Source organism: Suricata suricatta, chromosome 8, assembly GCF_006229205.1.
Source record: "Suricata suricatta isolate VVHF042 chromosome 8, meerkat_22Aug2017_6uvM2_HiC, whole genome shotgun sequence".
NCBI lineage: Eukaryota > Metazoa > Chordata > Mammalia > Carnivora > Herpestidae > Suricata > Suricata suricatta.
The window spans coordinates 97,598,167-97,612,645 of record NC_043707.1 but is presented as its reverse complement, the minus strand read 5'-3'; the positions used below and the strand labels follow the sequence as shown (position 1 = coordinate 97,612,645).

Genomic DNA, 14,479 nt, shown 5'->3' with positions numbered 1-14,479 from the left:
ATGACCACCCCCCAAGACATCCATGTCCTGGTCCCTGGGTTCTATGCATATGATATGTGACATGGCAAAGGGGAATTGAGGTGGCAGATGGAATGAAGTTTGCTAATCAGCTGACCTTAACACAGGTAGAGCATCCTGGATAATAGAGGTGGGTCCAACGTATCACTAGGGCCCCAAATGTGGAAGACATAGCAGAAGTAGAGAACCAGAGACCGCAGAATGGAAAGGACCTGGTCCAATGCTCCTGGCTTTGAAGATGGAGAAAGGCCGCAAACCAAGGGGGTACAGATGGCCTCTAGAAGCTGGAAAAGACCAGGAAACAGCTTCTGCCCCAGAGCCTCAGAAACTGTCAGGTAATAAATCTGTGCTGTTTTAAGCCACTGTGTTTGCGGTCACTTGTTACAGCAGCAATAGGAAGTGAACACAAGTCTTGGCCAGCAATTTACTCTTCCAGGGTCTCAGACAGGTCGCTTCATCTTTGGGTTCTTTCTCATTTGTCATTTCTCAAAATAAGTGCCATATGGATCAAAAGTGACAAACAGGTCCAAGTACCTGATACACATGTGCTCAGTGAGTGTGAAATTTCCAGCTCCCCCTCGTCTTCCAGGCTGGAGAGACCCAGGGAGAGAAAGCAAGGGCCAACTGCCATTCTCCATAGAGCACCCTCCACCCTCCTTCTTTAAATGTGTAAAGGGCTCCCTTGGAAGCTCCCCAAGCACACCTTATCAGGAGCCCTGCTTCTTATCTGCGTTTGGGGGACCCATTAGCTCCTCCCCCCTTGACAAAACTCCTTTAGAATACAAAAGCTCTTTAGAAGAGCCTGAGACAGAGCAGAGCCAGAGTCTCTCTGGGCAAACAGGCTTTCAGAGATGAAAGAGCAGCTGAGGGAGCTCTGGCCACCATATTTCCCACTGGAAAGATCAGGAAGTGGTGCCCTGAGGTGAAGCCAGCCCATTCAAAGAGCTCAGATAGTCAGCCTCCTACCAGGCACCCGAGACAAACACCCTCACACATTTCGGAATTCCAACTCCTTCTTTAGTTGTGTTATGAGCTTTTATTTAAAAAGCACATTTAATACAAGTATAGTTTCGCAGATACAAGTTTTCACTTTGTATTCTACAAAAGTCTTTGAATATTATTCTCTTTACAAAATGGAACCTTACAAAAATACTGACACTTTAACGTTTTTATACAGTTTTCTCTAATTGCAGTTATTTCGTTCATTGTAAAACAATGTCTACCACAGAACTACGATATTTTAGTTGATATTAAAAAAAATTAACTCCATGCTTTTTTAAGCAGCTAATGTAAATAACACAGGTCGAGACACAGTTTATAATCATAGTGGATGTAGCTAAAATTGTTTCAGAAATAATATCTTACATAGTTAACTTTTAATGTTTTATACATTATTTATATAATATTTATACATAAAAATCATAGCTTGCTAGAAGTGGAAATGAAAAGGACGGCTTCTGGAGTAAGGATGTAGGTGTGCTTGATCCATGTGGTTACATTTAGCCCTTTGAAAGGTTTGCATCTGCGATCTGAAAGCATTTCTTCCTTCCTCCTTTCCTCGAAGGTTCAGTAGAAAGGATCCCTGTCTACTGCCCAGCGTGGGACCTTGCTTGGAAGGACACTTACGGATAGAGGATGAGAAAAACTCTACGGAGATTTAACCCACGTGTTCTGCCCAGCAGAACCTACCAAGAACTGCCCTAGAGATCAACCCCAAGACAATAGTGCTTTACAAAGCTTCTCAAGAGCAGCCCCCACAGAGATGCTCGTCCGCTCCGAGATCTGGAAGGGCAGCCTCTCAGGCACAGGACCATCTGCTGCTCTGGCTCATTCTGACTCTGAGTAGCCAAAAGGTTGGTGAGTTTTTCTTTCTTGCCCTTTTGCTCCCATGTCTCTTGTGCGTAAGGCTGCTTCCCGTCAGCCGGCGGCAGAGCACGCCTTTGCTGGTGTCAGGACCCTCCTGGGAGACCAACCCCTGCCGGTGGGCACACAGCAAGGACTTCCAGGGAGAAAGGTGACCAAAGCTAACTGTTACCAAGAGCGTGCAGGTGCCGGGTGACTGGTGAACACAACAGGGGCATCCTGCAGCTGATGTCCCCGCAGCACAGGAGTATGCGGCCAAAAAATACAAACGAGGGCCAGCACCCTCTATCTCTTTTGAAATTGTGCTATTTGTGAAACTCACTCATCCACAAAGAGTCTCCTAATCGCTAACGTGAGGGGCTGTGGCTGCTGGTCTGTGGGCCGGGGGAGTGAGGGAGAAAGGCCTCAGGACTGGGAATCTGGATTCAGGATCTCACGGCCTGACTTAGCACACCTGCTCTGCCCTTATATTGAACAAAACAAAACCAAACTTCCTGAACCAAAGTCACAGCACAGATTAGAGTGGTGTGGACCGAGAGACCCGAGACAGGAGCCCCCCCAGTGGCTGCTGTCTTGATTCAGTGCTACTTCTGGCATTGTGTGCTACAGTGTGACTCTGGTCTTTTCTCACAGGCCTGGGGTTCCTCGGGCCACAAGTGTGACTGGCAGACCCTACTCAAATCATTTTAGTGTCTGTTCCAGAACAAGCCCGTGCTCACTAGAACATGAACACTTAGACCAATTGCACATCCAGGATTTCGGCACTTGGTGTTAGTTTCCTGTTGTTTCCACATAGGTGAATGCTACCTATTTTGGAAGGCCACAAAGTAAGACTTTTCTTTCCTTTTTAAAATCAGTTGGGCAAAAAGTTTTTCCCTACATTCTACTGTCTGATGAGATTGGAGAGCAGCAAGAACTTGCTGTCAGCAGTCATTTTATAAAACAGCTCAGGAGGTGGGCGGCACCTACACCATGTTGTGGTGATTGTTCCTGTCAATAATGTCCACAGGCGAGAGGATTTCCTTCCGGAGAGCAGGGGGAGGCAGGGAGAGTGTTGTCTTGGTCTTGAAGAGGTCAGACACAAAGAAAACCTAGAAGCACAAAACCAGACATCCAAATTAATAACTGACATCTGTGTTCTGGGGACAAGCAAAGAGAAGGTCATAGAACCACAGACTTTGGGAAAAGGGGACCCCAAACCATAGATCTTTGACTAGAGAAGGATCCTAGAGAGATTATATATATACATACACACACACACATACACACACACACACACACACACACACATATATATATACCAACTTGTGTTATACAGATAGGGAAACTGAAGCCCAGAGAAGGACAGTGACACTCCCCAGCTTACACAGACATATTGGGAGGAGAATTCTGTTCTCTGGACTCTCAGTCCAGTGCTTCATATCAAAAATGCTACTTCTTTCTTTCTCAAGGCAAATGAACAGCAATGAAAACTAAATTCCTACATAAGGAAGCAAGTCATAATTAGTCACACTCATTAATCTATACTACTTTCCCTTTCCTCACAAAGAAATCTAGGGTGTGACCACAAGAGATCAGCCAACATGAATTCCTATCAGCAGGAATGGAGAAGGAAGCCGCTGTGACCATGTTTTCCTGAAAGTCCGGATCTCAACAATTTGATGGGGGTGCAGAAGCCGGGGTTTTGTTGCTGAGGGAGTCAGCAACTAACCCAGAGGAGAGGTCAGTGCAAAGTCCTAGTGCTCCTTCCCAAAGTCCTTCCTTCCTGTGAGCATAAGACCTCACCCGGTCTTAGAATCACTGAGGACACCCAACTTGCAAAAGTACAAAGATGGCTCAGGTGTGGCTCCTGTCTCAACTGGCTTACGATGACAGATTCAAGAACCTGATGAGTTAGTGGAGTAAGGAAAATTTATGCTTTGTATTACATGGCAAAATAAATACACAGACATCCACTTGAGCCATTCAGCAATAGGAGTTTGTACTGAGTAACCATAAGAGGTAGTTATCAGTCATGTTATTTAATAGGAAACACATGGCAGAGTTTCAAAATGGAGACTAGAGCACCTCCAAATTTTCTGTGCCTAGCAGCTTTCTGGATTGGAAAGTCCTTGTCCTGCCACGGGGTCAGGCACTCACTAATAATGATGGCACAGTGACTTCATTCTGGACACACTAGAGGCTAAGGAGTTATTTTTCACTTTTTTTTTTTTGAGAGAGAGAGAGAGAGAGAGAGGGAATGACCTGAGGAGAGGGGCAGGGGAGAGAGAGAAAATCTCAAGCAAGCTCCACGCTCAGTGTGGAGCCAGATGTGGGGCTCAATCCCCTGACCCTTGGATCATGTATCAAGGGTCCATGGATCACCCCTTGGATCACCTGTTGAACCAACTTCCATAAAGTCCTTTCTGTAGTCAGGCAGCAATCAACCTACTGCCTCAGAAAGTACAGCCAGAAACTGGGGGTGCTGGTTACTCAGGAGATCAAGGGACCAGAAGAGAAATAGGGAACAGAGACTTACGGGCTGCTACAAAACCCTGACACCTTTTGAACTTTGTACCCATTCTACACATCACCTACTCAAACGTTTGATTATTATTTATTTGTAAAAAAGCAATAAATAAGAAAAGATGGCTGGGATGCTTCTGTGCTACTATCAGAAAGCGAAATGTTGCCAAGAAATGTTAACATTTTAATACACTTACAGCCCAAGTGCTATAGAATGTACCATTTTGCAAAGAAGAAAAATGAAGCCTCCTGTCCCTTTTCTTTTCCAAGCAGGTGTGAACAGTGAGGACTCTTGTCTCCTAGAGGGGCCACACCCGAGAACCAGGAAAGGAAAGATGTGTACCCCTCCCTGCCAGGAGGGTCTAGGCCCCCTGGCTGGGAATCCTTTACACATGCTTTCAAGTGCTTCCTATATAAGGAAATACTAAGGACCATGACTGAAGTTAAATGTGGAAATAATTACACTTTTCAACCCTTCTCTGACAGGTTCAGAGCCAGTATCCCCATCTCTGCCTGGAAATTACCCTCTCCTTCCATCTTTACTTTGTTTTGGCAGAAGGCTTCAGCCAAGCCCTCCGTGGCTGGCTCTCAAATGCACTTCTTCCTGCCCAGCAGGCGGCTGCACCAAATAAGCACTCTCCCTGCTCTCGTTTCTTAGAGCTCTTTCTCCCAGCTTCATCCCACCTGCCGAAGGCAAACATGGCAGGGAACACACCCCTATGCGCCAATAAACATCTTCCCTTCAAGAATCTGACACCACCTTCATCTACTGGCTTATTTCCCAGTTTAATTTTCTGAGTTCATTATCTACCGCATATTAGGGTTTCCGTTTCCCAGCTGCAAGGCAGGGATAATACGGAAGTTAGAGGCAAGAGAGTACTTGGGGAGACTTAAACCTGTGTCTGGTACACAGTTCAATAAAAAGACGTTCCTTTCTACAATGCTCTGAACCCCAAAGTAATGACCTAATGACCTAGAGTAAGCCATGCCTCTCCTTTCTCCCAAGGCTTGCTTGTCAGCCTGTCCTTCTAGATAGGAGGCTTCTCAGGGAAGGAACTGTGGCCCTAATGATCCTATATCACCCACAATACTTAGCATTGAGCCTTGTCCACGTGAGGGGCTCAATAAATGTTTGTTGTTGAGGAAGCACCTGGGTGGCTCAGTCAGCTAAGCATCTGACTCTTGATCTCAGCTCAAGGTCATGATCTCATGGTTCATGAGTTTGAGCCCCATGTCCACGCTTGGGATTCTGTCTCTCTCTCTTTGCCCCTCCCCTGCTCACTCTCTTTCTCTTTCTCTCTCAAAATAAATAAATAAATTCTTGTTGAATTTCTGAACTCCTCTCTACTGGAAGCAAGCACTCTGGCCTTGCGTCTTATCAGCACATGCAAATCCCCCAGACTTCTGGGGAACCACATGCTTGTACACTGCATATACGTGGCCAGGCGGCAAGATGAAAAGTTGAGTCAGGTCCAGCAGAGCCCCCCTTTAAGCCACATTTCGCTTTCAGCGTGGCCTGAGCTTACACAAACACTTTTTGGGATCATGAAACTCGATCCTGTCAAGACTCAAACAGGGCTCAGTCTTTCTAACGCTTGAACAGCAGAGCACAAAAAGGACTAGCAAAAGTGAAAACCTTGCTCCGAGCAGTTCCATTTCCTGCAGAAGGTGATCTCCACCCAGAAAGAAAACCCAGAGGCCTAGGCGGGGTTGGGGGGGGGTGTCTATACAAATTAGGTAGCTATCTTATGTCCAGGGAACCACTCCCAGCCCACAGCCCTACTTCCACAGTTCTCTGCTGTGAGAAGAGAGCACATTAGATAATAAACACAGTGTCAGCGAGCCAGAAATCTATACCCTAAGCAAATAAGAAAAGTTCTTTTTTAAACTGCCCTGAGCTTTTGCTTTCAATTCCAACTCTCTGATTCTTTGAATTTTATAAAGTGCTTTTATTTTTTTATATGCAACCAGTAACACAAATTGAACATCTGCTCTGTGCCAAGCCCTGAGATTATAAAGATAAATGTACCTAAGAGTCCTTTGCCCTCTGAAAGCCTACAGGGCAATAAGGGAGAGATCCAAGCAAATAGATAGCTATGATTTAGTGTTTCAAAGATCATGATATAGGGAAGCCAGGGGAGTTGAAGAAGCAGCTAACCCAGACTGAAGGGGCAGGGGGGAGGCTTTAGAAGGCTTCCCTCAAAGGAGGTATATTTGAGCTTAGCTCAATAGGGGTTAGCCAGGTGGTGAATGCCAGGAATGTTGTTCTAGGCAAAGGAGCAGCATGTGCAAAGGCACAGGAGTGAGAGAACAGCACGTTCTGGAGCTGCAGGGAGCTCAGCATGGCTGTGGCCGTGCGGTCAATAAGGCTGGAGAGGAGAGAGCCAGATCCTGAGAAGCCTCCTAGGACACATTAAGAAATTCGAACCTTATCCTCTTGGCTTCAGGAGCCACTGTCAAGGCTGTAGCAGGGAAGCAGCATGTTGAGAAGACTGTATCTAAGATGCAGAAGGAGTCAGAAGGGGAACGGAGAACCCGAAGGCAAGGGCACCAAGTCAGGACCCGCAGAATCCAGGAGAAGACGAGTCCCGCACTATCATCAAGCCGTGAAGACAAAGAAGAGATGGACTGCTGGAATGTGGAGTGCAGACTGCAGTGGATAGAGCTGACGGAGGGGGGGGTGTGTGTAGGTGGACAGGTGTGCAGGGAAGGCAATGCTGTCCTTTCTAGTTCTGCGTTTCCCTCTAGGAATCTTTGTTCTTGTTTTCTTGTCCTCCCCTCTCCCCAGAACTCTTAAGGCTTGGGTAACTGCACCAGGGGAACAAAACTGTAGCTTTGGTTTCCTCTGCCTTCTAATATTTGGGGTCCCTCTGACAGTACCTTGGGGAAGGGTTCTGGCCACCTTCTGAGTCGGAATGGCAGGCCATTCTGTGACCTGAGCATACAGGATGCCCTGATGAACCCAAGCCCTCAGGACAGTGAAGTCCTTTGACCAACAGCAAGACTACATACAAACAAGGCAACCAAACCCCAGGCTAAGGAGCCCCATTCATTATAAACAGGAAGTAAGAAGTGTATGGGGAGCCACCGTCCTCACCGTACCACTGCGTCACCATCTTCCCCTCCCCACCCAGCACATGCAGCACTGGCAATGAGCTCTGCCCACAAGAGCAAGAGAGACTTGTCTTCAAATCCAACCTTGGCCATTTTCAGTAAAATTCCTAAATGACGGTTACTCTAAGGACATAATGTAGCAAAAGGCACAAGTGTGACAACATGCCTGATGCCCAGTGAAAGGTTAATAAATGGAAGCCACGGTCACTGGCTCATGTGTTCAGTGCCTCCCTACACAACGTCACTTCTCTTCCCCCATCCCTTGTGTGGGAACACAAGAAACAAGAGAAGGAACTAGAAGAAAAGAAGGGGTGGGGGGGGAGAAGGATGATTAAGAATATAACCCAATAGGTATAAATCAACCCAGACAGGAAGATCATACGCAGGTAGGAGTTTTCCACAGGAGAGATAGAATCTGATCTCAAAGTCCTATAATTTCTGAGGTTATTTTGGGGAATGAGTCAGCACAATCAAGAAGGAAGATGCCTTTGATGTCCTGTTGCCAGCACTCGCTGGCCCCAGAGAGGCCAGCCCCCTGGAGCAGGGACCGTCCAGCCCTCCTGGGTACCGCCTGGCTGGAGCTCAGCAAGAACCAAGCTGGCCAGAAAGAAGAAGTCTGGTCAGTAGCCAAGTCTCCATTCCCATTAGGCTGCGAATAGCCACATCAGCAAATTCTGAGGGGCACTTCATTAAGGGTAGATGACGACAACAAAATTGTTCTTTGAATGATTCTGGAGTCCTTGAGAGTTTCAACTCCTGAGAATGTGTAAGTTAACTCCTTGAAAATGGGAATCACCTCCTCATACATCAAGGATTTTTATAAGCCTCTATTGAGCTTACATGCCAGCCCAGTGGAGATAAATATTAAAGGAGAAGAATTTTGGAATCTTACAACCAGAAGAAAACGGACGGTTGTCTATTCTGGTGTTTCTCCAAGTGTAATCCTCAGATGATCTATTTCAGAATCAGCTGGCTGCCTCTTGAAAAAGCAGATTCCTGGGCCCACCCAAGACCTATGGGAAGTGTGTCCTGGAATCTGCATTTAACAACTCCTATTTTAGTCTGTTATCCAGAATAAAGTTAAGAGAACCAAGATTGGGCACCGTATGGGGATAAACAGACAGGCTCAAATCCTAGATCTGCCATGTTAATGGCTGAAGGTCTTACACATCTTGCAATTGATTTGAGCGCAGCTCCTCTATCTGTACACTGGGGTTTGGGGCCCCTTCCCAGAGCTGCCTGTATTTTCTCTTTGCTACCCACACTCAACTTTTTTTAAGTTTATTTATTTAATTATTTTGAGAGAGACAGTGTGAGCAGGGGAGGGGCCGAGAGAAAGAAAGAGAGAGAATCTCAATTTAATATTATTCATGTTGTCAGTGTACATGTTGACGCAGGGCTCGATTCACAAACTGTGAGCTCATGATCTGAGCCAAAACCAAGAGTCAGACACTCAACTGACTGAGCCACCCAGGCGCCCCAACCCACACTCAACTTTTAATGACCTTCCGTTTTAGCACTAGGCAGAGGCTTTAAGGCTTGTAATGCTACGCCACGTTTCCACTTTAGCCTGGGGGTTGTTCAAGTGCATGAACTACTCAGAGCCCAGCAACCATAGCCCTCAACAAATTCTAATTCACCCCCATGTGAGGACACAGTCCATGTGCTGCTCCTTTTTTTCTTTTTTAAGATTTTATTTTTAAGAAATCTCCACACCCAATGTGGGGCTCAAACCTACAACCCCAAGATCAAGCATCTCACACTCCACTGACTGAGCCAGCCAGACACCCCTGTACTGCTCCTTTTGCAGATACCCCCATGCCCTCAGGATTTCCTTCTGGCATCCTGCTCTACCGTAATAAACAATCTCATAGATTAAGGAATCATTTTCTTTGCAGGAGAAAGCCTTGGGACCTGGCTTACCCTCGTGACCCAAGTATAGTAAGTGCTGTCTAAGGAAAAGCCATCTTTGGCAGCCCTATCTTTTGACTAAATGAGAGTTACCCAATTGCAATCATCACTTTCTGACCTCAGAAAAGGGCTTCCAGTGGCTTTTGGCACTGGGAACTTGCCAGAGTCTCTGTTGAATGGTTTCCTGGTATATCTGTGAGGGAACCTGACGGGGTGGACAGAGTCACACTACGAGTCAGGCAGCAGGATCTGGTACCAAATATCTCCTGCTGTGTGACCTCAGATCAAGTCATACTCTGGTCGGGGCTTGAATTTATACCAAATGAAGAAGTTTATAACTTCAGATGATGGATCTTCTCTGTATTTGTATGCAAGCACTATTTAAAAATTCACCTTTCCATAGTTAGTGTCAGGCTTCAGTGGGAGAATTTATGTGAAAACATTTCCAACCAATGTCAAGCTATTCAAATCCTACCTCAGTTACCATTATTCACGACCATCACTGCTACTGAGGGACATGGGGAAAGTTAGTCCCACAGAAACAAGGAGGGTTTGGAACAGCAGAGGAGAGCAGGGGGCAATTCTGAAGGAGAACAGGGATCTGTGCCTGCCTAGCGCCCTTTTAGGAAGGCACTTCTAAGCTATGACAAAGGAGGGTTTCTGGGAAGGAGGGCCACGACGCCAAGCTCAGCTAGTTGGGTGCTAGATCTACCAGGATCCGGGTTTCAGGAACATGAATGCTCATGGATGACAGAGGCTGGAAAAAAGGCAGGGACCCTACATCCAGAAGTTCAAATTTTGAAGCTTTCTAGGATCAGAAGACACACTGTGTTCCCATCGTTCTTACCCTCCCCATGCCTCTGCAACATTCCTTCTGCATAAAATGTCTTTCCTTCTTTTTTGTAGCTCATAAAAAAATGTCCCCTCATCAAGGTTCCATCTCCTCTAGGAATTCTTTCTAGCCTTCCAACACCCTCAGAAAGAACTATCCCCTCTCTTGTGCACCCCCCATTGTCCCCACTACATCAGTGTTTTTCAAACTGCATGTAACAAGTCTTTAGAAAGTTAAAAAATCCATTTACTGGGTGGTCACTACCAGCATTTGTAAAGGTTGAATGAAAACTATTAGAATGCATCACCCTCAGAAAGGGTAAGTCTTATTTTGGGAAATTTCCCAGTTATGTGTGGGTGCTTCTATTGGGTTATAATGGAAAATGCATTTCTTTTAAAGTTTAAAGAGAGAGAGAGAGTCCCAAGCAGGCTCTGTGCTGCTTGCACAGAGTCCAACATGGGCTCTATCTCACCAACCATGAGATAATGACTTGAACCGAAATCTAGAGTTGGATGCCTAACCAAGAGCCACCCAGGCGCCCTGGAAAATGTATTTATTATTATGGATCATGGTCAAGTTTGGGGAAGCTCCTGTACTAAAACTCTTTAAGGGCCAACTCTTTTTAGCTCCAAATCTTTAAAACAAAGTATAGTACTTCCCCCATGATACACATTCAATTGATGTTTTGCATGTGGCAAGCATGAGCATCTTTTATTCATGGACTCCTCAATCCAAAGATTGTGGGATGGGGAAAAGTGGGTGAGAGGAAGTGACCTGCCAATATGTCTAATTAGCAAGTGGCTAGTGGGACTCCCTTTGGAGTCTTTGACTTACCACTCATCTCATTCATCTCAGCAGTGGAATGAGAAAGAAGATTCTAGAAGGAAACTGCTGATGGTAGAAGATACAGTCACCATCTGTTAGGACCAAGTGTGTTTCCAGACCTTGCTTCCTTCTCTTTCTCACATCCACGGTTCTGACTCTCCTACCCTCCAGAGTGGGGACCCTAAGGTGGCAAGGTCAGTCCCAGGGTCTAGTGGGCAAAGAGCTAGACTTTTGCAGGGCCAGAAAAGACTTGCAAGGTCATTTTATCCATATTCCTGTGCCCAGACAACAGGGAATAGGTGGGAATCTTCCATTAGAGAAGGAAGAGAGCTCACATAGACCAAGCATGTTTGGAGTTCACAGTTTTAGTCCTATGAGAGAGAATTGAGAGCCAGGATCTGGTCCCAGCCCTGCCATTTTGTGTCCTTCGGTATGTCACACTCTCTTTGCACCCACTTCCTCTCAAAGGGGTTTCATCACCAAGTTCTTCACACTTGTGTTCTTGCTTGTCTCTTCTCCCAAGGTCAGTGCACTGGGACAGAGACAAAGAACACCCTCTCCCTTCCCTACATCCTGGAGGAAGGCAGCAGCACACAAAAGAGCGACTGCGAGCTGAGCTACACCCCCGGGGAAGAGGAAAACCAGGAAAGACTCTGCTGTGTGTTTATGACATTCGAGAACAGCTGCTTCCTCTGCTGAATCCACAGCAATGGCAGCCCGGCCCTGCCCTGACCCATCCCAGGGCCGCATCATTTGCCATCTGCTAGAGGGTCAGCAAGAAGGTGACCAGATAGGCAAGTTGTCACCAGACAGGAAATGAACTGATGTTTGTCGATTCATCGGAGTCCCTGGGTTACTCCAGGGGATGGGTCTGGTAAGCCCAGCTGTAGGGCTCATATTTTGATAGGGCTGACTGCATGTGTGTGTGTGTGTGTGTGTGTGTGTGTGTGTGTGTAGTCAGGAGGGGCACTGCGAGGGTCAGTATGTGCCTGTGTTTGCATTGGCTTGATTCTCTGTTTCTGTGGTTCTGAGTGGTGGTGTGAAAGGCAGAGGATGGATGTCTACGTGTCTGGGTACTGCTGGGTCTGTCCACGTGCCTCTGGGTCTCTCTATATCTGGCCACATATGTGAAGACATACATCAGTGCGCAGGCCTATCTGACCCCACGTGCCCATGTCTTTATGTTTGGTCCAGGATGCCACACAAGTTTTCATGTTTGTGGTGAGTGCCATCACCTTCCCTCTCTGGAAAGCTTCAACCAGTGAGCAGTGGGGAAGGAAATCAAATCTGCTCCTGCTTGGCACGTGGTTTCAGTCTAGACACATCTGCTTGCTGTGACAGGACTTACTCTCAACAGACGTGGATAAAAGTGCTAAGCTGTCATGGCCTGTTGCCCAAGGCCCTGCAGTGACTCAGCCAACATTCTAGGGTGATGCACGGCACCCACTGAGACTTAAAGACAAGTCCCAGTCCCCAAGAAGAGGCCATCTTCATGGGCATGGCAGGAAGACGGTTCTATCTGCGAAGGCAGGCAGTTTACTTACTACAAAGTCACCTGTGCCTCTGAACCTCTGTGGGAAAAGGTCCCAGAGCGACCTGGCCTCTGAGGTGCAGTCACAGGATGAGGAGATAGGCTCAGAGGGGAAGTGTCTCGCCTGAGGTCACAAGTTCACTCCTCACACGCACTCTTTAGCCAATGCTAATCAAGCACCCATTGTGCCAGGCACGTCCTAAGGCCTGAGAATGACGAAGAACCGGAAAGTGAAGCTGTAGGATTCTGCTAGTAAGGCACTGGCAGCCTGGTTCGGGAGACAGACGCGTGAGCAGGCAATGTCTACCAAACCAGGGTGCAGGTCACAGCAGGAAAGTCATGAAAAGAGCCACGGAAACAGAAGGAGAAAGTTAGACAATTCTGTCTATAGGGAAAAGTGTGATAGACTAAACCACGCTCCCCCAAAGACATCCGTGTCCTGAGCCCTACAACCTAACATGTTACCTTCCATGGCCAAGCAGACTTTGCAGATGGGAGGAAGCTGAAGGCCTCAAATGGGGAGATTCCCCTGACTGACTGGAATCGCCAGAGCCTTCACAAGAGGGAGGCAGGAAAGTCAGAACCATAGAGGGAGATGGAGTGACAGAAGCAGACTCCAGAGAGAAGGAAAGAAAGACCTGAAGAGGGAGGAAGGAAGGGGCCATGGGCTAAAGAACGCAGGCAGCTTCCAGAAGGAACGCAGCACACCAACACTTTGATCTTAGCCCAGTGAGACCTATTCTGTAATTCCAAACTCAAGAACAGCCAGAAAATACATTTGTGTGGTCTGTGCTCTTCCGCCTCGGGTTAACTCTGGCTGGCCTTCAGACCCAGCGACCAACCTTCCTTGCCAAGTGCAGAGGGCAAAGCTTTCGAGTCAGGAAGTACCTGGGAACAGCCGTCAACCATGGGTAAAGGATCTGGAATGGTGCTGGCACAGAGTAGGGGCTTTATAAATGCTCATACCAACTTCCTCTCCTGAGCTGGTCAACCAGAGCCAAACAGGACAAAAGTCAGACCCCTCATTTCCCTTCTTAAAAATAAACCCTGGCCCTCCCAGACACTGTCTCATTGCACATGGAAGGTGCTCTAGCGTATGTAGCAGGCTACAAAGGATCCCCGTACCTTTTTAAACTGGGGGTGCAGGAGACCCTAACTAGGATGGCAGCACGTGGAAGGAACACAGCAGCAGGCCTGGGGCCAGGCGCCTGCTGAGAGCACGGCTCAGAAGGCTGCAGTCAGCGAAGGGTTACCCCTTGTGTGAACACCCATCCCCTGCTGTCACTTCACATTAAAGGGCCAGGCATCAGAGACTGAGCTGGCCAGTAACCGCTGCTCTCATTAATGGTTTGCTCCCCCAATTTCTCTTCCTTCTGGCCCTGACTGAAGAACAAAAAAGAAGAAACAAAGTAATGAATAAAGCCATCAAAACAGGATTCCCATGCTGAAGCTGACAGGCGGCTCAGACCCGACTTTCTCCGTGGTGCTCACTCTGACCACCCCGACTCCCTGGCCCCTTCCTCCCCCTGTGCCTGGCCCTCGCGTGCAGCCAAAGCACCCTGTCCACCTCTCCAGGACAGCCCCATGCTGCGTTCTAACTCCTGTGCTGGCCTGGCAGCCGGAGCAAGGGGACTGGGATCTCCTTGGAAGCAAGGGCCCTGCCTTATTCATCCCTCTGCCTTCATCACAGCGTCCTTGTAGTGTTCTCCAGGAAGAGGAGAGCCACCCACTGATTCTAGCTTTCTGTGGGTTAAAAAACATGTTTACTTACTCTGAGCCAGAGTCCCTGAGAGGCACGGGGGAAGCAGGGAGAGCAAGAGGTATGTCACCTATGGTCCCTGTCTCTGGGGAGCTTTACATTCTAAAGGGACACACCTGCA

At 47.5% G+C, this 14,479-nt stretch overlaps 1 protein-coding gene across 1 annotated transcript in view; it reads right to left on the bottom strand.

Annotated features, from left to right (window-relative positions):
* Nucleotides 1-1,021: 1,021 nt before the first annotated feature.
* The window catches only part of PLPP3 (phospholipid phosphatase 3), a 55,384-nt gene continuing 41,926 nt past the window's right edge, over nt 1,022-14,479 (bottom strand). The window contains exon 7 of the mRNA XM_029945823.1: nt 1,022-2,972. Within this exon, the coding sequence (XP_029801683.1) occupies nt 2,847-2,972 (126 nt within the window). The 3' untranslated portion in view covers nt 1,022-2,846. The remainder of the gene's footprint in view (nt 2,973-14,479) is intronic.